General features: G+C 34.8%; 2 protein-coding genes across 4 annotated transcripts; one reads left to right on the top strand and one right to left on the bottom strand.

The window, feature by feature from the left end:
• Nucleotides 1–9,223: 9,223 nt before the first annotated feature.
• On the top strand, nt 9,224–15,421 carry LOC18587296 (Calcium-dependent ARF-type GTPase activating protein family). Of its 3 annotated transcripts, none has more exons than XM_088802699.1 (10): nt 9,224–9,584; nt 9,665–9,784; nt 10,525–10,638; nt 10,889–10,973; nt 11,867–11,942; nt 12,681–12,844; nt 12,930–13,164; nt 14,266–14,382; nt 14,500–14,595; nt 14,953–15,421. In XM_088802699.1, the coding sequence occupies exons 2-10, from the start codon at nt 9,742–9,744 to the stop codon at nt 15,100–15,102; spliced, it is 1,080 nt and encodes a 359-aa protein (XP_088658825.1). In that variant the 5' UTR covers nt 9,224–9,584; nt 9,665–9,741; the 3' UTR covers nt 15,103–15,421. The 3 variants fall into 3 exon arrangements, with proteins under 3 accessions (XP_088658825.1, XP_017985079.1, XP_007011070.2); XM_018129590.2 differs by having other exon boundaries at nt 9,229–9,415; nt 14,964–15,421; XM_007011008.3 differs by having other exon boundaries at nt 9,229–9,584; nt 14,964–15,421.
• A 1,197-nt stretch (nt 15,422–16,618) lies between these two features.
• Nucleotides 16,619–18,832, bottom strand: LOC18587295 (putative pectinesterase/pectinesterase inhibitor 24). The gene is made up of 2 exons (XM_018129017.2): nt 17,580–18,832; nt 16,619–17,495 (listed from the first exon to the last, which is right to left on the bottom strand). The coding sequence occupies exons 1-2, from the start codon at nt 18,613–18,615 to the stop codon at nt 16,816–16,818; spliced, it is 1,716 nt and encodes a 571-aa protein (XP_017984506.1). The 5' UTR covers nt 18,616–18,832; the 3' UTR covers nt 16,619–16,815.
• Nucleotides 18,833–20,339: the final 1,507 nt, after the last annotated feature.

Here is a 20,339-nt window from a genome sequence, read left to right as displayed (position 1 = left end):
AGATTCATCCCTACCTCAACCATAATGTGGAAAACAAGTGAATGAATCAAGTAGCGATAAGGTTAAGGAAAATTTATTTATTATGGAGATACCTATCTAACTTATTCATTTTTTGGATCCACGAGACAAAAAATTATGTGGTTCTTCTCCCTTGTCTTGAGAGTACAAAAAGAAAACTTATAAAGGACAATTAATTAGATACCTCACTCCTACATATATTTTATCTTCTTTATCAATGAATTTATAGTAAGGTCATGAAATTTGACCTTATTGTAAGATCATTGCATAATAATTTTTTAGATTTATAACATTCAATTTCAATCGTTAACAAAAATCTAAAATTAAAATCAGTAAACAGTTGTGAATTTTATTATTTGACCGTACAGTAAAGTCAGTCTTACTCTTCTCTTTAACATCATTTATTCTCTTTCAAGTCGTGGGATATTGATGATCAAGTGCATTTTTCATAATTTCACATGTTATATATTCATAGCAGAAACTAAAGAAATTTGCAATTTTTTTAAAGACCCAAACCTTGAGTCTTGAACTACAGGATAAGAAAAAAATTTCAATATCTTATAAATTAACCTCATTTCCTCCATTTTAGAATTTATGATCATATTCGATTTTGAATACTTTAAAGGACTTGAGCATCTATTTATGTTTACCAGTAAACTATACTGGTGTGTGGTCACTCAAATTTATAAAAATATTTTTTTTTCATTGCCGTCAATTTATTTTCATACCAAGGTCACTGTTGCAGCATCAGCAAGTAAATGTCTCATTTGCATTGTTATAGCAGCCAATATAATTAAGAAATATGCTAACAATTAAGCTTACCACCCAACTTTTTTTACATAATTCAATGTATACAAGGCTTTCTAAGATAGGAACTCTGAATTTGTCTGGCTACGGCCAAAAAACCAAAAGGACCACTTTGTAAGTTATCCTTATGGTATGTAGAATCAACATCATCCATAATTTTTTGTGAAAAATAAGAAAACTGAGAAGCACAAGGAAGGCAGATAGTTGCTGTGTTGAGACAATCATGTCAATCGTATTAAAACTCAACTACTCTACTCCAACACTCAACGTCCACATTTCCTTTTTTATTCGTAACTACAACGTGAAAAACGAATTAGCAATACGGCCAAAAAAATTCCAATAGCGATAAGGTAGATTTGAAGGGGAAATAGTCATTAAAGAAATGATTAAAGGGCCAAAAAAATTCCATTTGGATTGAATGCTACAGCGTCTGTAGAGAAAATGCGTACGGCACGTAACAAATCGGTGATTTTACAGATTGCATGAATATGGTGTGTTGAAACCAATGAATTTGAGACATTGCATGTAACATCATGTTGTAAAATGTATTACGTTCAAAATGTTATGAATTTAGAAATAGCATAGAACAAAAATTGGATTAAAGGTATGGCATGTAACAAAATACAAATTAGTCAAGGTGTGTAAGAAAATAGAAATTATATAGGGCGTGTAACAAAAGAAATATGTTTGTAAATGTCATGGCGCTTCTCTAGTTAATTGTTCAGTGCATCTAGCTTACATGTGCAAGACAATATTTTGATGTAGATGGATTTCAGAGAATACAAGAATGTTAAGGTGAAACAAATGGTGGTATCGGTCATGGTGAGTCCAACAGAGGAAGAGGTGAAAGCAAATATCCCTGTTATTGCGGTGAGTCCAAAGAAGGAGGAGGAAAATGAGGAACAAGATATCCCGAAGGGTTTGTTACGAGCCAGTCTCCCGAACAACATCCTGCTACTTAAAATCAATGAACTAGTGCAATGGAAAATCAATACATAGTATCTAGGAGAAACAATCCAAAATGGAGTAAAAGTCCTACTGATTAATCTTCATGTCTCCTATCGGTAGTTTAAAATTAACTGAACTTAGTGATTACGCGAGTCGTGTAGTAACTTCGTTATGACGCATGGCGTGTTCCAACTGAATACCATTAGGTTGGTATGTAGCAAGGGAGAATATACCTACATGGCTTGTAATAAGTTAGACTATCATGTAATAAAATTTTAGTTCTGCATTGGGTTTTTAAGACATTGAGGGGACATCTTGAAAACAAACCGCAAAGCAAAGTTTAGAATTATCTCAACTTTGTGCATGCAATTTTGTTTTGTTTTTTTTTTTTTTTTTTTTTGTGGGGAGTGTATGCCGACTAAAGATTGTCTAACGCGTTTTTATAAAAGAAGACCTTATTTCCCTAATCAAGAACACTTGTTTCCAAAAAAAATCGAAGAAAAGGCAATATGAAACCCTAGGCATAGAATTTTGAAATTATGATGTTTAAGTCGAGCTTACGGCTGGAATTGATCCGAAGAAAAGGGAGCTGAACGCTTTATAATCATTTCAACTAGATGAGTTTCATCGAAAAGAAGTGAAAATCAAAATCCCTAAATAGGCAGTCGAGCGAAGCGCACGAAAACTACCAGTCGATGGTATGAAGGCAACAACAACATTGACAGCATAAGAATGAATATGATGAAGTGAAGTGTACATGATTTGGCTTTCTGCTGAACGTCCATCCACAGGGATACTGCTGCGCTGGTCTCATGCAGAACATCATGGTTCGTCAAATCAATGAACCTGAATCTCAAGGGCATGAGTTGTGGTTTGAAATTGGGAAAACAAAGGCGCAGTCCTCCAAGCAGGAGTTCTGCCTTGTTACAGGACTAAAATTCGGTCAATTGCCAAATATATTCCTTCGACCATATGAGGTCATCCCTAAAGGCATTCATGCGCTATACTAGAATAGTTGTCCCAATTTGAACTTGCAGGAGGTGATTGATACATTTCAACGAGGCAACTTTAAGCAACTAAGGCACGCAACAAAGATGGCACTTGTCTTAATGGTGAATAATACTTTATTTGGCGAAGACTACTGAAGACAGGTGACACTTTGGCTATTGGCTTTGGTTGAGGACATTGACGATTGGAATGTCTTATGGGGTCACTATGTATGAAGGCTGATTGAGGACTACCTACTGAAGAGGTTCGAAGTTCCTCCTAAAACCTCCGATAAGTGAGATCATTTACGCTACAACCTTGTTTAAGTTTAGTTATTGGAAACATTGAATTTTGAGTTTAAGTTTCTGCTTTTGAAACTTGATTATCAATCTTAAAGGCTTAGTCGGGTGCTAACCTTTGTTTTCACGCTAACTTGCTGAGTCACTAATAAATGATATTGAATTAAAGCTAGGTGGACTGAAAAGGGGGAGAAGCAAAGGACAAAGTAAGGGGAGGAAGAGCAAGAAAGAGATTGAAAAGGAAAAAGGCGAAGAGAAGGTGGTTAATGAGTCATTAACAGACAGTGATGTGATAAATCAAAATAATATCATCTAGTCTGCAGCGGATGAGTGTTGGAAAGTTGCTAAATCCCTGGGCATAGTAGCGGTAAGAGGGGATAAAGAGGTGCTGAAAAGATTGAGTAAGATGGTGGGGATCAAAGCAATGGCAAAAATAAAGCTAAGGAAACGCAAAGGCAAAAATTTTTGTAATAATGAAGTAGGAGGAATTGGACTATGAAATTTGATATTAACTGTTGTTATGGATCAAGCTTGATGTTAGTTATCTCTGCTGTGAATTTTGTAATTAGGAGTCTCTGGGGAGGTTAGGATGAGTGAATGATCAAATGCGAATTTGATGCTTTCTGTGCTAAAAACGTCTTTTAGTGGTTCTGTTTTCTGTATAGGATTCTTTCTTTGAGACAGAGAGGATATAGGATGTGGAATGATCTAGCAGGTAACGTGTCAAAAGAATTTCCCGGCTTGGGTTAAGTAGAGCACAAGGGTCGGCAAAATAATGGACAAATTATTCGACAAAGATAGAAAGAATTCGGGGCCTGTCTTTGTTGAATGATTTAGGTCATTGGGTTTATTGATTTTTTTGGTAACTATGGCTTTTGCTTTATGGATTGAAACGAGACCTTGAATTACTTTATCATTGAAAAAGAATATGTGGTTTTTGATTAGGCTGACACTTTGAGGTCATGGAAGGGTTAGGTGGTTTGTACAGGACAAAGGCAGGGTCGGGTTTTGGGATATTTCGGCTTGGATCATAGATTTTTGTATAGGGGTTCAGTGGTGGGAATTTTCTTTTTTTACAAGAATCTCAAGATGGCAAACTGATTGTTTATACTTCTATGGTGGGTTACAGTTTTGAGATAAGCCTCATTTATTATTATAATTTCCAATAGCTTATCAAAAAAGTAAAATAAAATCAATCACCAACATGCATTGAACGTGTTGAGGCCAGCAACTCTCATTTTGCTCATTGGTTAGTGCACGATTCTTTGCCTATAGTGTAGGATTCGAATTCTCTTTCCTCCAATTATAAAAAAAAAAAAACATGCATTGAACATATTGAGACAAGCAACTCCCATTTTGCAAGAGCATCCACAGAGCAAATCTATTTATATTTGATATCACCAACCATCTTCTATAACCTATTAATATCAGCAAAAACCTTCTACAAAGCAGATAGCCTAGTATTTGAGTTAAGAATTCATGAAAGCGCAACACAAGCATCTGACTCAATAACCAAAGATTTCATACCTTTTCATGGAGAATTAATATAAAAATGTAAAGTCAAATTGTTAAAATTTCAGCACAATTAAACTCTTGTTCACCCAAAGGACCAAACAGAAAGCCTTACATTACCAAAACAATCTCTAAGAACTCCCCTACAACCCGCCAAACTAAGTTTCTCTCCAACAGAACCGTCAACGTTATAGTTCAATTCACCCTCCATAGGGGAAATCCACACCATCCCTATTCTTGAGTTATTCTCTATATGGAGTCTATTAGGCATTTGAGGCATATTACACCATCCTATTTCCTCAATGGCATCCTTCTTTTCAAATGCATTAATGCAATACTTATCTCTCATTTTAATATAGAAGCCACTTCATCTTTCTCTTATCTCTTATTATTAAAGACCAAATCATTTCGAGGAAGCCATAAATACTACATTCTGGCCTCCACCGGTGACATCCATCTCTTTCTCAATGTGTTAATCAAAAAAAGGTTTTCACGGAATTCCACTAAAGATTTCATAGAGCAAGGAACGTCGACCCACTGAAAACCCTACCAACTAAATACCAAGCTCCATATCTCCCATGAGAAACAGAATGCAAGTAAGATACGAACACATTCTTTCACAAATTGTCTACATCATGGACATAAAACATCATCAGCTTATTGAAAGAAGATTCCTCTAATCGTAAGAAAATTCTTTGTAGGAATGCCTTCCAACGTTGCCAATCAGAGAAAGCTTTGAACCTTAGGTAAAACTGTAATTTTTCAAATAGAAGAATATCAAACCTTATGACATCCCCCATGAGATTGATCTCCTAATGAGCCCATAGCTTCCTTTTACTTCTATCTTATTTATATAATATTAATTAATAAGAACCTACATAAAGACAATTATTTCAAAGTTTTTTACTGAATTTGGTTGGAACTCCCCCTTCTTCACAAATAAAAAAAAAAAGAAGAATACAACTTCAATAATTATTTTTTAAATCACCATCTTTTTCTCTTCCATCCTCATAAAGTAGGTGTACCAAAATATATTGTATATGTTTAATTAATTAATGGCCAAAAAACTATTATACCTAATTTCTATCATAATTAACTTAAGGGCATGACGTCTCTACCTTAGTTATCGGCGTCCTTGTTATGTTTAATATCTTTAATTGAAACAGGAGATGGGGGAACCTTATCTGATGTATTTAGACTTGTTATAAGCATATGGGTTCTTAATGGAAAGAAAGAAAGACATGGAAAAGTGAAATGAGAACCCTCAATCATAAATTCTTCTGTTATATTATAAGTATATGGGTTCTATTTTTTTTTTTAATTTGTAAAGAAGGGGGAATTCCAACTAAATTTAGTCAAAACTTTATAGTATATAGTATATATAATTATCTTTATGTACGCTCTTGACAGTTAATACTACAGATACGATAGAAGTAGAAGTAAGTTATGGGTGTTTTAGGAGATCAATCTCACAAAAATGTCATAAGGTTTGGTATTTTTCTATTTGGAAAATAATTAGTTCTGCCTAAAGTTCAAAGCTTTTTTCTTTGGTTGGTAATGTTGGAAAGCGTTCCCACAAGGAATTTTCTTAAGATTAGAGGAATCTTCTTTGAACAATTTATAGCCAATGTGCTATGTCCATGGTGTAGACAATTTGTTGAAAAATGTGTTCATATCTTACTTGCATGCCGTTTCTCATGAGAGATTTAAAAAAAAAAACTGTAGTTTTTCTAGGGTATCTGCATTATGTTTAGCAGTTAAAACTTAAAAACTTAATATTGAAAGTTTGGTCTAAAACTAGAATGAAATTCAAGACAAGGTTTATAAGATATGAGAGAGAATTTTGTGTATTTCAAGCTTTAAAGTTTTCTTTAGCTTTTGCCATTAATATATATTAGCATCCATAAATTTCACATGGCACTCGAAAATTTGGTTCATTAATTGGTGCATTATCTCCCTACTTAAAGAGTAAAATTCGAATTCGTTCTCCCTCAATTATAAAAGAAAAAAATTCACATGTTATTAATTAATAACAAAAACGTTTACTCACCTAATTTGTATTATAACTTGAAAACACCATGCCTCAAATTTGATTGGTCTTAATTAGCAATTATGCTCTGTCATCAAATCCTAATTTATTAGTTGATCTTGCCTATATTGCAAGGTTTGGGTCAGGTTTTTTGGTTCTTGTTTGAGTGCTGACAGTCAATACGTTTTGAAATGTTTATCGTTTTTATTTATTATAATTTTTAATAATCTTTTTTTTTCATAATAATATTATGATATTTGGTCTTTCAAAAAAAATTGAGGACAAGAGTTCATAGGCTTTTCTTTTTTATCAAAGTTTGAGTTTAGTTCCTAATTTACTATTTCAATGAATTTAATTCTTATGTTTTTATTAAAAGTTAATGTAAGGGTAATCGATCACTATTTAAATTTCTAAAGTTAAATTCATAGCTAATTCACTTAGCAATTAGATACAAATTCGATTTATATTTGTTATATAGGGGGTGGGCAGATTGTTACATGCAATTTGAGGATAAGCTCCCACGTTTCTCTTGACAGCTTCTAATATCTTTTCACTTGGTATAGAGAGGTTTAATTCCCATAACTGGTTGGAGAGGCAAACAAAACATGTGAAATCAAAGTACAGCTATGCGTCCTTAAATGCAGCTAGTGAATGTGAAATCAAAGTTATATTTAGTAATTTTTGAATACATGATTTCCTTGTAATGGACCGTAATTAGTGACGAGAGATAAGGCAGCATTGAAACAATTATAATATTGGACAAGATAATATGTTCCATGATTTCGCCATTCAACTTGTCAAAACTCATTGTGTTTTCCGTTCTTAAGGTTTGGCCTTATTTGCTTTAATTTGTTTTTGATACTTCTGTCTTGTCAACTAGTTACTTTTACTCTTCAAGTCTATTAATGAAAATTCATAGATGATCTAACCAAAAACAAAAGGAACCGAAGTGTCATGATCAGCAAGTTGTGACCATAGACCATGGATGGTGAAAATGCCAAGGATGGGTTTCGCACATTCAATTCCAGTATTACAAGCAGAAGGTGGCCATACCAGACTGAGCTTGTGGAAGCAAAGTCAGATGCAGCTAAAGCTAGCAAGGTGGCTAAGACAGCAGCAGCCAATAAATGTTAACAAGGTGTTTAAGACGTAATCAAGAATTTAATTTATTGATTGATACATGATTTTTCTGTTTTAATTTCCTTTCCCGATTTAAAAAAAAATGACTTAGATAGCAGCAGCTAATAAATGCCTATACATTGTTACCACAAGAAAAAAAACCAAGTAATTAAGCTTGCCAAGAGTGCTTCTATGCAAGGGTTTTTATAGCAACTTTGAATGTTGTGGTAAAAAAAAATAATAATTCTATCTTATAACATCTTTTAATGACGCAATGCCTTGTTCCATGAGGTCGTGGGTGCTTTTGGAAGGCTTAGATGGATTTTTATTGAGGTTGAGCTGTATCGTTGGTATTCATTGGTCTATGGTGGGTTTTCAGTTGATTATGAGTGTACTCAACTTTTTCCAAAAAAATGTTATTTATATAGTTTGAATTAAAAATTAGTCCATTTCTCATCATCACATTGGGTTGGTAGGAATAGCTGGGTTATTGAATCCAATTCCAAGGTGGTTATTCCATGGATAAGCAATTTCTCTTTGAGGCTTTGAATTTATTGAAGTATTTTTAATGAAATTGATAATAATTGGAGGATTATAAAAAGGGTGGAGTTGCATCACACTCTTAGAGACTAAGAGTTAAATGCGTTTGCGGATTCATTAGCAAAATTTGGTGTGGATAAGAACGTATTCAACTTTTTGATTAATAAAATTTTGATACTTTTTTTTTTTTAAATTATCAATATGTTTTGAACTAAAAATTAGTCCATTTCTCAGCATCACATTAAGTTGTGATAGGCAAGAAGAGTTTGATTATTGAGTCCAATTCGAAGGTGATTATTTCATGAGTAAGCAATTTCTCTTTGAGACAGTGAGTTCATTCGAGTACTTTTAATGGAAATTGACAATTATTGAAAGATTATCGAAAATGTGGAGTTACGTCACACTTTTAAAGTGGTAAATGCATTCATAAATTCGTTAGTAAAATTTGGTGTGAATAGAGAACAGTGCCGGAGCCGATGTTTGACAATAATTAGAGTAATCGTTGTTTTCATAATATTTATATTCGAACTCTATTATTTATCTAAATGTCTAAACTCATTAAATATTAGACTACTTTTTAAACTTAAATTTGTTACTCGAACTCTACTTGAGATAAAAAGACAATACCCGTTAAATACTTGATTTTATAAGTTTAAAAAAAATTCTCTTTCGAGAGAGTGAAAAACAAAAAATAAAAGAAAAAAAGAAATAATATATTTAAAGAAAATGCAATAGAAAATGGATTAATTGAAAAAAGAAAGCGAGTGGAGTCACGCGTTAGAAGCGCGCGTCGAGCTACTGGTTCTCTCGCTTTCGTGCGTCTGGTAAGAAGCCAACGACCAAAAAGGGGCTTTTAACTCCCAGAATTCCGACTTTGACTTTTGTGGAGGATATTATTCTTCTTCACATTCTATTATTAAAAAATTAATAATTTTTTTATCTAAATTAATTTTAAAAAAAAAGAAATCAAATTCAGGCAACATTTGCTTCTTTCCTTATCCAATTCCTATGATTCTTTGATTTGTGTTTTTGTTTTTCTAACACTAAAAAGAACCATTAAATAAATAAAAAATTACCCATTTCTGCCAATTTAGGGAAACTTCTCCAATTCTCATAAAAACCTTTCGTTGACTTTATAATTTGGTTTTCCAAGAATGTAAGAACAACCCTTTTTCAATTCTTGTCTTTAGCGTTACTTTTGATCCATTTTTTGGAATTTTTTTTTGGTCAACATCATGTATGATGGAGAGGAAAAGTTTTTCAAAGGCCCCTTTTTTCATTGAGATCATCTCATTTTTCAACTGAAAAGCCAAATACTTTTCAATGTAAGAATTGGTTTTTTTTTTAATAAAATTATGGGTTTTTTTATTCTTGTTTAATGGATGTTTATTTTGTTTCCATGCAGATTAAGGAACTGATAAATGGGTGTTTCCAGATAATAGCAGTGATTAATGATTAGGGTCTTCAATTTGGAGGCTGGAGATGTCTACCCAGCATGGAAATTCTGATCCCAAATCTTCTTCTGGTAATGTTTCATATATATATAAGCTTTTTTCCCTTTTGTTTCCCTTATTTGTTATTATTATTTTTTCCATGAATGACATATACAGGAAGGAAATGAAAGAACATGGAAATATTGATAACCATCCATTATCAGCATTGTTGCCAAGAAAACACAAATTTTCTTTTTTTTTTTTTTTTGATGGAATGGCTGAAATTTTATGACAATTTTATTATTGGGCTGAAGAAAACATGATTCATGATATTATCTCTTTATGGTTTTATGGTTTAAAACAGACTGATTTGTGCTAAAAAGAAACTAGTATCCTGGAAACAATGTTGGCTTAATTTTACCAGAGTTTGGGAGGAACAGAATATAAAACATTGAGCTTCATATGTTGACCCGTCAGATAATATGTAGTTACTTTCACTTCTCAAATTATCTAATTTTCTCCATCAATGGTAATGATATTATTTATGGTTGTCTGTGATTTTGAATCAGTTTTGATGAGCAATGATCCATTTCCTTGTACCTAGGCAAAGAGTCCTTTTATGTATTAGTATTTATGTTTCATGAACTTGTGAGCTGGTGATCAATTGTTTGCTTCTCATGACATGTTGAGCTTCTTATGGTATCCCCAAAATATGGTCCTAGCAGACAGTATCAGGATAGTGGTTCCCCAATTAGCATATTACCATATATGTTTCCAAAAACTAACATTTTCTAATAATATGTTTGGTTTATTTAATATGTTGCATTTGCAGGGTCAGGCTCTTGCTTATATGATCTCTTATGTTCAGAAACACCGAGTTGGAATAGAGTAAGTGATGCAGAGACATCATCTTCGATTCAGAGAAAGGACACATTGAAATCCACTGGTATTATGGGCTTTAACAACTCAAATTTTTTGTTTCAAGCATTATATCCCAAGTTCTCAAATAGAAAATGCAAAATAGAAATTGCAATATAAAATTTGGTGATGCACAAAGGACATAAATCCAATTTCTAACATGCTACGTGCTATCCCCTTGAGGTCCTTGACTAGTTATTTCCTGCAGTCTAACAAATTACTTTGCTTGAGTATCCTGATTCATTTTTAGGTGCTAACTTCTATTATTCATTAAACAGGTCCACGAAGAAGGTTAGAGAGTTTGTTGCATGAGTCTGGGAATGGGGTTTGTGCAGATTGTGGATCCCCAGATCCAAAATGGGTGTAAGTATCATGTGTTGACATATTGGAAAATTTTCTTGTCTAAGTTTGTTCATTTCCAGGAAAAAGTTTAGATTTCTCAAGGCTTAGGCAATGGTATCTGACTTTTTGGAACATCATCTCAAGTTGAATACTCTTTTAAGTGTGGTGAATGTGTCTTGAGTTGATTTCTTTCCCAACTTTTGGGAGGTGTATTCAGGTACCAAAACTGAATACGATGTGTCTACTCCTGGCTTGGTGTGCTAGGAAAGAAAATAGTTGTCATGGTAGAAAATAACTGTCTGGCCTTCTTGTTTCCTAACTCTAGTAATATATTTGGGGTTCATTTTTCTCAGGCATTCCTCAAGAACTACTTTTCTAGTACCATCATATTAATCTGTAATTCTTTGCACTTTTCAACCCTGCCAGAAAAAAATATAGTGCAGGCTAGGCCTCTAAGGTGTTACAAATATCATGACAGTTTACTCTGTCCATTTTTCTTTCCAATAAAAAATATACTCAAAAAAAAGAAAATGATTTCTTAGTTGAGCTTGAGGAGTTTTTACACAGTAGCTTCTTTCATCCATGTTAAGGGGAAAAGAACATATTGCTGAAGGAATAATATCATTTTATTTGGTAATTTCTTTTTTAACTCTTATTGTTGCAAATATTTGCCTTTTGCAAATAATATCATTTCTGCATGAGCCACCATATTTTTCTTTTTTTGGAGGCTCTCTCTCTTTCTCTGTTTCATATGTTTATGATGCCTTGAACCTAAAGTATTCCCTGATATCTGTCATAGTGACTATAATTCACTTTTTGCCTCTTTGCCACAGCTTTCGCATTTTATTTGTGCTTACATTTGGTATATGTGATTGACGTTATCTTTTTTTTTACTATTATTTGATGGATATCAGATCTGTAAGTCTTGGAGTATTTATTTGTATCAAATGCTCTGGTGTTCATAGAAGCCTTGGAGTGCATATATCAAAGGTGTGGTCCTCAGATTATGCTCCTAATCTTCCTTAAATAAAGTTTGAGTAACTGATTATATTACCTTGTGCAGTCATTATCTGGCTTTTGAGATATCCTAAAGACTTATAAGAGTTGAAATTACTACTTTAAATAAGCTAGGCAAGGATTCTGCTGGTATGAAACTCTGACAGTTGCATTAATGCATCTTGAATTTGCCATCCCCATGTCTGCTACCCTCAGCCATCATCTGGGTAAAGTGTACACGGTTTGAGCTAAAGCAGTTAGATATGACAACCAGATATTAGGAGAAAGAAAATTAGTAGCTAGTAGTTAGCCATGCAATAAAACAATATAGAAGACTGAGCAAATTACAGGACTTGTGAAAAAGCTAATCATGTTTTTTCTTGTGTTATATAATAACTTCAGTAGAAATCTGATAAGGGAGTTGTCGTCTCTATGAAGCATGCTTCTAGTTTCTGGGATAAAGGATGTGATGATCATTAGTATGTCATGAATAGAAAATATTTTTTAGTAGATACTTTCTTTCGAAGTTTGCCATATAGTCTATTCAATCAGTTTCTGGTGAATTATATCTGGATAATTTGTAGTATTCTAATATTAGTTCTTACAATTGAGCCCAAGATATTCTCTCTCTCTCTTTCACACACACACACACACACACTGAGAACACATGCATAGATGCACATACATGTGCTTATCTTCTAATTTTCTAATTTCCATAAGCCATTGTGCTAGGTGTTATCAGTGAAGCTAGATGAATGGACAGATGACCAAGTTGATTCCCTGGTAAATTTGGGTGGCAATATTGTAGCAAACAATAAGTATGAAGCTTGCCTCCCTGATAACCTCAAAAAGCCCAGACCAGATTCCTCCATTGAGGAGCGCTCTGATTTCATTAAGTAATGCCAACATAAATTTGTCATACCTGCTTTGGCAAGAACACTTACACCATTTTGCTCAGTACTTTATTTCTTGAATTCTCAGGAGAAAATATGAGGTGCTGCAATTTTTAGATGGAAATGACCAAATTATCTGCCCCTACCCGCCTCATCAGAAACCTTCATCTTCAACCCCACAGTGTTCTGCAGGCCACCATTTTGCCCAAGATAAAAAACAGTGTGAGAAACAGCCAACCAGACATCGTATAGGGCACAAATTTAGAAACAGCTGGGGAAGAAAAGATTCTGAGCACAAGTCCACTAAGAAGACCAACTCATTGGTAATTATTTCTTGTTTGATTGGTGCTTATTATCAATTTCTGCTTTTGGAAGCACTTCTTCCTTAAAGAGCAACCTATTTGAAGCATACCTGCTACTCTGGGAAAAATACTTTTGCTTTCTGATTCTGCTTTATTGAAGAAAGACAAATAGGTATCTCGAACTTGTTTTTAACAAACTAGGGTCAATGACCACTTAGTTTACTTCTAAGTTTGTGGCAAAAAAAGGTTTACATGAGATAATTCTAACTTGTGTTAATCTTTAAATTATAGGTGCTATTTATAATTAAATGTGGATAGGTCATGGATGCACATTGCTTACTGGTGTTGCTCACCTCTGTTAGATTTATATACTGATTCTATCCTACACCTATCATTACCAATCATATACATGAGATCCACAATTCACAAGTGGGTTCCACAAACATGAGTAGTGATGATAGGTGTATTGGCCACACTTGGTTAAATAAGAAATGGAGGGTTGTTACAATTTAATTAATACCTGACTATCTCTCCTTAATTTGTAGGAAGTGAAATGAAGATCTCTAAATCAGATACAATTTTCTATACCTCTGATTTCTGCAAACTAGCTGGTAGTGCAGCACTGTTGAGGTTTTGGATGTATCAATGTTGTCTTAGAAAAAGTTCAAGGAATTTTATTTCTCAGAGCCCCTTAAGTGGTGATGAAGGTGTCAAAATGGTGTGCACACGCATGTGCATGCCCATGGAGTTTGAACAATGTGCTTAGAACCACTAATAGTGGAAAAATGGATTTTGAAGTAGTTAAAAATTCTTATTGAAGGTAAAGAAAAGGAAATGTATGGAAACTTTATAAATGACTAATTATTAGCTAAGAGATGTTATATATGCAGTCCAGCGAATAAGTGCCACATTTTCATTGATAGCGTATACTGCATCAACAATATGCAGTTTTTTAGGACGCACCATTATAGTTCAAATTTGAAGGCTATTGATTGTAATTTATCTGAATAAAGCAAGAAGCAAATACTGTCACATCTTAGTTTTTGAAATTCCATGACAAATGGAATTTGCATTAAAGTGTGTTACTGAATGTTATTTTTTCTCTAAATGTACTTTTTATAGGCAGGTATGGTTGAATTTATTGGGCTGGTTAAGGTGAATGTGGTTAAAGGCACCAACCTAGCTGTCCGGGATATGATGACTAGCGACCCATATGTCATTCTTGCATTGGGTCAACAAGTATGCTTCTTTTTTTCACTAATATAGTGACATTTTTATACATTGAACTGAAATGGGCACATCTTATGAAGCAAGTTGTGGTAGTAATCTAAATCCTTCGTAATTTCCTTTTTGCAGTCAGTGAAGACCCGTGTCATAAAGAACAACCTAAATCCAGTCTGGAATGAAAGCCTAATGTTGTCCATTCCGGAAAACATTCCTCCTTTAAAAGTGGTGAGTCAGGTTCTTTTACACACAAAAAAAATTGTAAAAACTTCGTGTGGAGTTATATATAGCTTGCTTGACATTTTGCAAACTTAGTTTCACTACCCTGAGAGTACCATGTGCATAAATCGTGAAGAATACTCTTACTTGATTGCATGTTCTCTAGAAGCCCCAAGACATTATAAGCACTGATTGATTTTTGAGAAAGAAAGAAAATGTGGGGATCTTAAAAACTGTTTCAGGTTAGGTAACAGTAGTGAGCATGTATTTGCCTCTCCCTTTTACTTGTCAAATAGATAAGTCCAATGTTTCATTGAATATGCTTTTTATCGCTTGGTTTAATCTTCGTTCGTTATGCTGTCTGAGTCTATATGCAGCTTGTGTATGATAAGGATACTTTCTCAACTGATGATTTTATGGGGGATGCCGAGATTGACATTCAACCGCTGGTTGCTGCTGCCAAAGCCTGTGAGAACTCTGAGCTTCGGGAATCAATGCAGCTTGGGAAATGGGTAGCAAGCAAAGACAACACCCTAGTTAAAGATGGTATCATCACCTTAGTAGATGGAAAAGTAAAGCAGGAAATCTCTCTTAGGCTACAAAATGTTGAGAGAGGGGTGCTAGAGATTGAGCTTGAATGTGTTCCTCTAACTCAATAGCTGTCAAAAAGACTCAGGTACATGTTGAGATGTCAAAATTCCACTTCTATCCACTTTGAATGGATAATGTAATTTAGGAAACGTTGTCTAGGTTAAGTATGCCTTCTTGGAGGTTTTTGTCCCACTTTAAATGTTCAAGATGATACACGCATATGCATTTTGAATATTTACTGCTCTGATGTTGTGAGTAATACATGTGCTTGCATTGAGGGGGAACATCTCGGAAGGACTATGAAGTCGTCGAAGAGTAAGCTCGAGTGAGCTTGTGTGTCCTCAGTGATGAGCAGGCAACCCCCATTTACAGAGTGAGGCAATGGTATACGGATGCTGGTGGAACTCTGCAGCACCCCACTTGCAATCTCATCAGCCTTGCTCCCTATAATGGTTCTACTCTCCTTTCTTTCATCTTCCCCTTTTTCCCAACATGGGGCCTAAATTGGGAAAATGTCACCGTTAGGGAGAGTGGTCTGGCACTAGGGTCCCTCTTAATCTTTTCAAAATTCCAATCAAGCAAGTAATAACACTATTAGGGAAAAACTTTTACTGATACATATAATGGTGTTGAAAAATGGGTGAAATCAAACAGATTCAAATCTTTTAGAGAAACTACAATAGTATTTTGATCAAACTACTACTATGTAGTTTGGCTGATTTTGGTGTTTAGTTTTGTTCTGCTACTAGCAGTCTTCTTGTTCTTGCAGCAGCTTGTCTGCTTCTTTTGGTTGAATACAAATTTTGCAATTATCCAAATAATAATAATAATAATAATAAAGATGGTTATTAATTATAATTTGAGTTGAGCTAATACTGTGACTGCTAATGTTATTGCGTAAAAATCCTGACTCTTAATATGACTTTATGAAGAGATATAAAGAAAAAATCAACTACCATACAATTTTTGATGTTAAACTTTGATTTCTAATTCTACACGGATCAAAAAAATGTTTTTTCAATGATTTTTTTCTTTATTTTCTCTAATCTAATCTTTCTTGCAAATAAAAAACCTGACGTGTTGAGTGTCGTAACGTGCAAATTTGAAAACCCGATCACCTCGATGTGGGTTAAAGAGTTATCATTTTTTTTGTTTAGGTTCGTCTTGATGTGGCTTAAGGAGTTGCCACGTTGCAACATTGAGTGTGAAAATCTTCAAGTAAATCAAGAAAGGTTCAGAAGATACAAATCCAAAAGGTTTGAAGGTACCATTTTGATCATCAAGAAAACATATGATCTCAGCCCACAGGAAGTGAGGATTTGGGGAGAAATTGGATTCAATCTCTTGTCGAAGTTGAGTACGAAGGTGGAAAATAGATTAAGAACAATCAATAAATGTATACATTGGTGTTCTGCAGCTGCAAAACTATAGAAGCAGGCAGTTTTGGCTCACAAAATTTTGGGGACAGTATATTTTATTCCAAACTTCTGACATCAGCTGCTTAATTTGTCATCTGATGGATGTGAAAGTGAAACATAGCCATTATAATTTATGTGTATAAGGAGAAAAATGAAGAAGAAAAAACCAAAAAAAAAAAAAGTTAGCATACATGATGCATCTCCATCATGTATGTTGCAATCACAAACTAGATTTATAGCTAACACCAGTATCTGAGATCCACTTGTCCCCATGGAGGAATTCCTTGACTGTAAACTTTTTGGCTTCTTTATCAGTAATACTTCTCAAACCTTTCCATTTAACTCTATCCTTGGTTGAAGAACCAGGGCCGGTGTTCTTATATTCAGAGTAGAATATGGTGTCTGGTGCAGTAGTTCCGCTCCATGGCAACCACCCTGTTGGATGTATCACGCTCCCAAGACTTGAATGCATGAGTATGGTTGTGGAGTAATTCTTCCAGGGTCGTCCGAGGTATGTTCTCAAAGAGGTATCCAACTTCCCATAAGGCAAAATGGTGCAATTCTGAATAGCAATCCCGGTATTTTGATTGGGGTCAACCTTCCCTTGAGCAGTGATTGTGTTCTGTTGGTTAGGCAGAGGCTGCCTAGGGAGTATGTTACAGTTTTGGAAGACAACAGCTGAGTTTCCAAATATGAAATCAACTGTTCCGATAATGTTGCATTCACGGTAGAATTGGCGATTGGAATGTGCATAGAGAGTGTCCTGAAAGGCCTCAAAGCGACACCGGTAAAAGACAGATTGGTCTGCAGTTGACATCAAGGCTACTGCCTGGTGCTTTTGCGGTCCAGCAGTGTTGACAAATCCTATATCTCGAGCAACAAAGCCTTTTCCAAACACAGCTGCAAAGAAATGCAAGCTTGCACTGTTAGAAATTATAATTTGTCAATCTTAATGAGGATCCAAATTAGTATTTGAGAACTCACCAAATGTTGCAGTTGAAAATGTGGGAGTCCCATCAACATAGTTGAGGCTTCCAGATACTACTGTGGATTCCATCCCATCACCAATCATGGTGACATTCCATTTTTTCTTCTCAACGCTTACATTTTCACTATAAACCCCCTTCTTCACATAGATCACAATCCTCTTCTTGCTCTTGTCAGGAACTGCCTTGAGGGCAGCACTTATAGTCTTATACTTACCAGAGCCATCTTTTGCCACAATAATATCAGCTTTCTTCTTCAAGAGATCCGAACTTTGAAGTAACTTCCTGTCTTTCACATGAAACCACTCTGGCTCTTCATGGTTTGGAGAAAAACTCATTAATCGCCTTAGATTCAACACGCTTGCAACCTTTGAAATCCATGTTATAATGGCGAGGCTGTTGCTGGTTAGTTCAGAAGAATACTTCAGATGGTCATGAACACTGGCCTTGGTGTCTCCTTTGAGCTCTTCAAAAGCATCAATGCAGGTCTGCTGGTAAGTACTAGCTGAACTTAGCCATGTTCTGAGATCATCCACAGCTTGAATGACCGAAACTTCACCTGATGATGATAAGGAGCTATTAAGATGATCGATTGCTAGACTCAAAAGTTCACCACAATTCTCCAAGGCTGCAACGGACATCTTATCAGCAACATCTTTAAAAATTCCATTCTTGGAGAAATACTGGGATGCTTTTGATAGCTCAGCAATGGCTACTTTCATTGACAACTTGAAGATGTCTTCAGGTTGAAGCTGGCTGGAGTTAGCCATAGGAGCAAGACTATCGTAACATGTATCTTTATACAAGGTCACATCACATACAGCTTTGATAGAACTAGAGATGGGCTGAACTCCACCATTGCCACCATTTTTGGAGTCTCCTCCAGACCCTCGACTTCCGAAAACAGCAGCGACTACAATAGCAGCAAGGACAATGAAAGACAGGCTAATGATGGCAATTCTCCTCCTGGTTTTTCGACGAGCCAGGAGCCTTGCTTGATCGGCCTCATTGACTTTGCCATAAGCTCTGAACATGTTCGAAAGTTTTTCCTTTTTCTATTGGATTGTGCATTAGATATGGAAGAAGGAATAGCTTTATATATTAGTACTATTTTAGGGGAATAGCAAGCTGTAAGTTTGGTGGTTGAATTGGCAGTCCGAGTACGTGCGAGCCACTTCCATTACTCGTGTTTGTCAAAGGCAACGCTGTTTCTCTATGTCCAAATGTTGTGCTGCTCATGTTGGTAGCTTAGGACCAAAAACTTGAGTAAAAATGCATAATACTGACCAAATGCCTACATGTTCATTCCTTGAAATAATTTTAATTTAAACTATATATTATATATTTTCCATTTCGAATTTGATATAAGGATATCAAAGTACCCATTATTTTTTAAGTACCCGAACCAAAAATACCTTACAATATTAGTAGAATTTCAAATAAATATGTGAAAACTAATTTAGTTTTCCCAAAAAAGCAAATAATTAAAACAAAATTGGGTTTAAACTAAGATTAACAGGCCAAGAAGTTTCCGGGCTACAAAAGAAATACCTGGCCTGCAAAATATGGGTTCCACTTTGGCACAAACGCCAAATTAATTAATTTAATTTGCCCCATCAACAATGTTGGTTTTTTTTTTTCACAATTTAAAAAATTTAAACTATCATCAAAAGTTGGCTAGTGAAGTTTGGCAATGCATTAAAATGGGAATGAAGTTGCATTGGCTAGAGGCAGTGATGAAGTGATGGATTGGATTTATGGTGTGCTCTTCCAGGATAAAAAGGATCCATGAATTCATGATCGTATAAAATATATGGAACGCAAAGAAAGAGTTTCTCCATGTACATGTAGGAAGAGCTCTCATGTTGCCGGAGGAATCCTCAGCTCAGAATGCCAGTCGGACGGGAATAGTTTTGGTCAGAGGGAAAAGGTTTTGTAACAAGAGGTGCAATGGACACATCGAAATCAAGCTGTGTTCGAAGTTTTAACATTGGTGTAGTTGTGTCTGTTCAGGGATGCTATATGGGTGTGGGAGTGGCTATCAGAGACTATCAAAGGAGAAGTGATAGCTATGCTGGCCGCAATCAAATGGCAAAAAATCCTTTTGTGGCATTGCAACTAATCTATAAAGCAAAACTGAAAATTCAATTTGGGACAATCAAGGATTTGGTTGACATTTTGGCAAATCTATTTCAACATGCAACTTTCATAAATATTGATTGACAGGACACTACATCTTCAAGCACCTGTGCAAGGAATTTGTTTCTCTTCAAAAGAAACAAAGCTATTAATGAAAACAACATAATAACATCAAAAAAGAAAAAAGATAATTTCATGTATGACCATTGATCAATCCATTGACTCATCCCTGGAATATTATAGTAATAGAAAGGAAAGGATTGAAGATGAAGTGATTAATGGTTACTCCATCACTGCCTAAGAAGCTTTGATGGCAACTAGTCACCTAAACTATGACAGAGATAGATTGTCCCAACCAAACTAGGGAAGAATTCAGGTCAGAAGCATCCTAAATTTTGGTGCAGTTTCAGAAACTGGAAACTGAAACAGGATATAATCCTGATATATATGTTAGATATATGAGTTAAAAATGCAGCAGATCATAAAGAACAATATGTGCTGCTCTTAAGAGGTTGATAAGGGTAAAAAACAAAAACAAACCAGGAAGCATCTTAGGTAAAACAGACTTGTCATGAATCACAAGTCAAAAGAGCAAAATCCTACAAACTAAATTCAAATA

The sequence above is a fragment of the Theobroma cacao genome, chromosome 10 (assembly GCF_053813885.1).
Source record: "Theobroma cacao isolate CCN51 chromosome 10, ASM5381388v1, whole genome shotgun sequence".
NCBI lineage: Eukaryota > Viridiplantae > Streptophyta > Magnoliopsida > Malvales > Malvaceae > Theobroma > Theobroma cacao.
The sequence above is the reverse complement of the archived record's forward strand: the minus strand, read 5'-3'. Positions and strand labels throughout refer to the sequence as shown.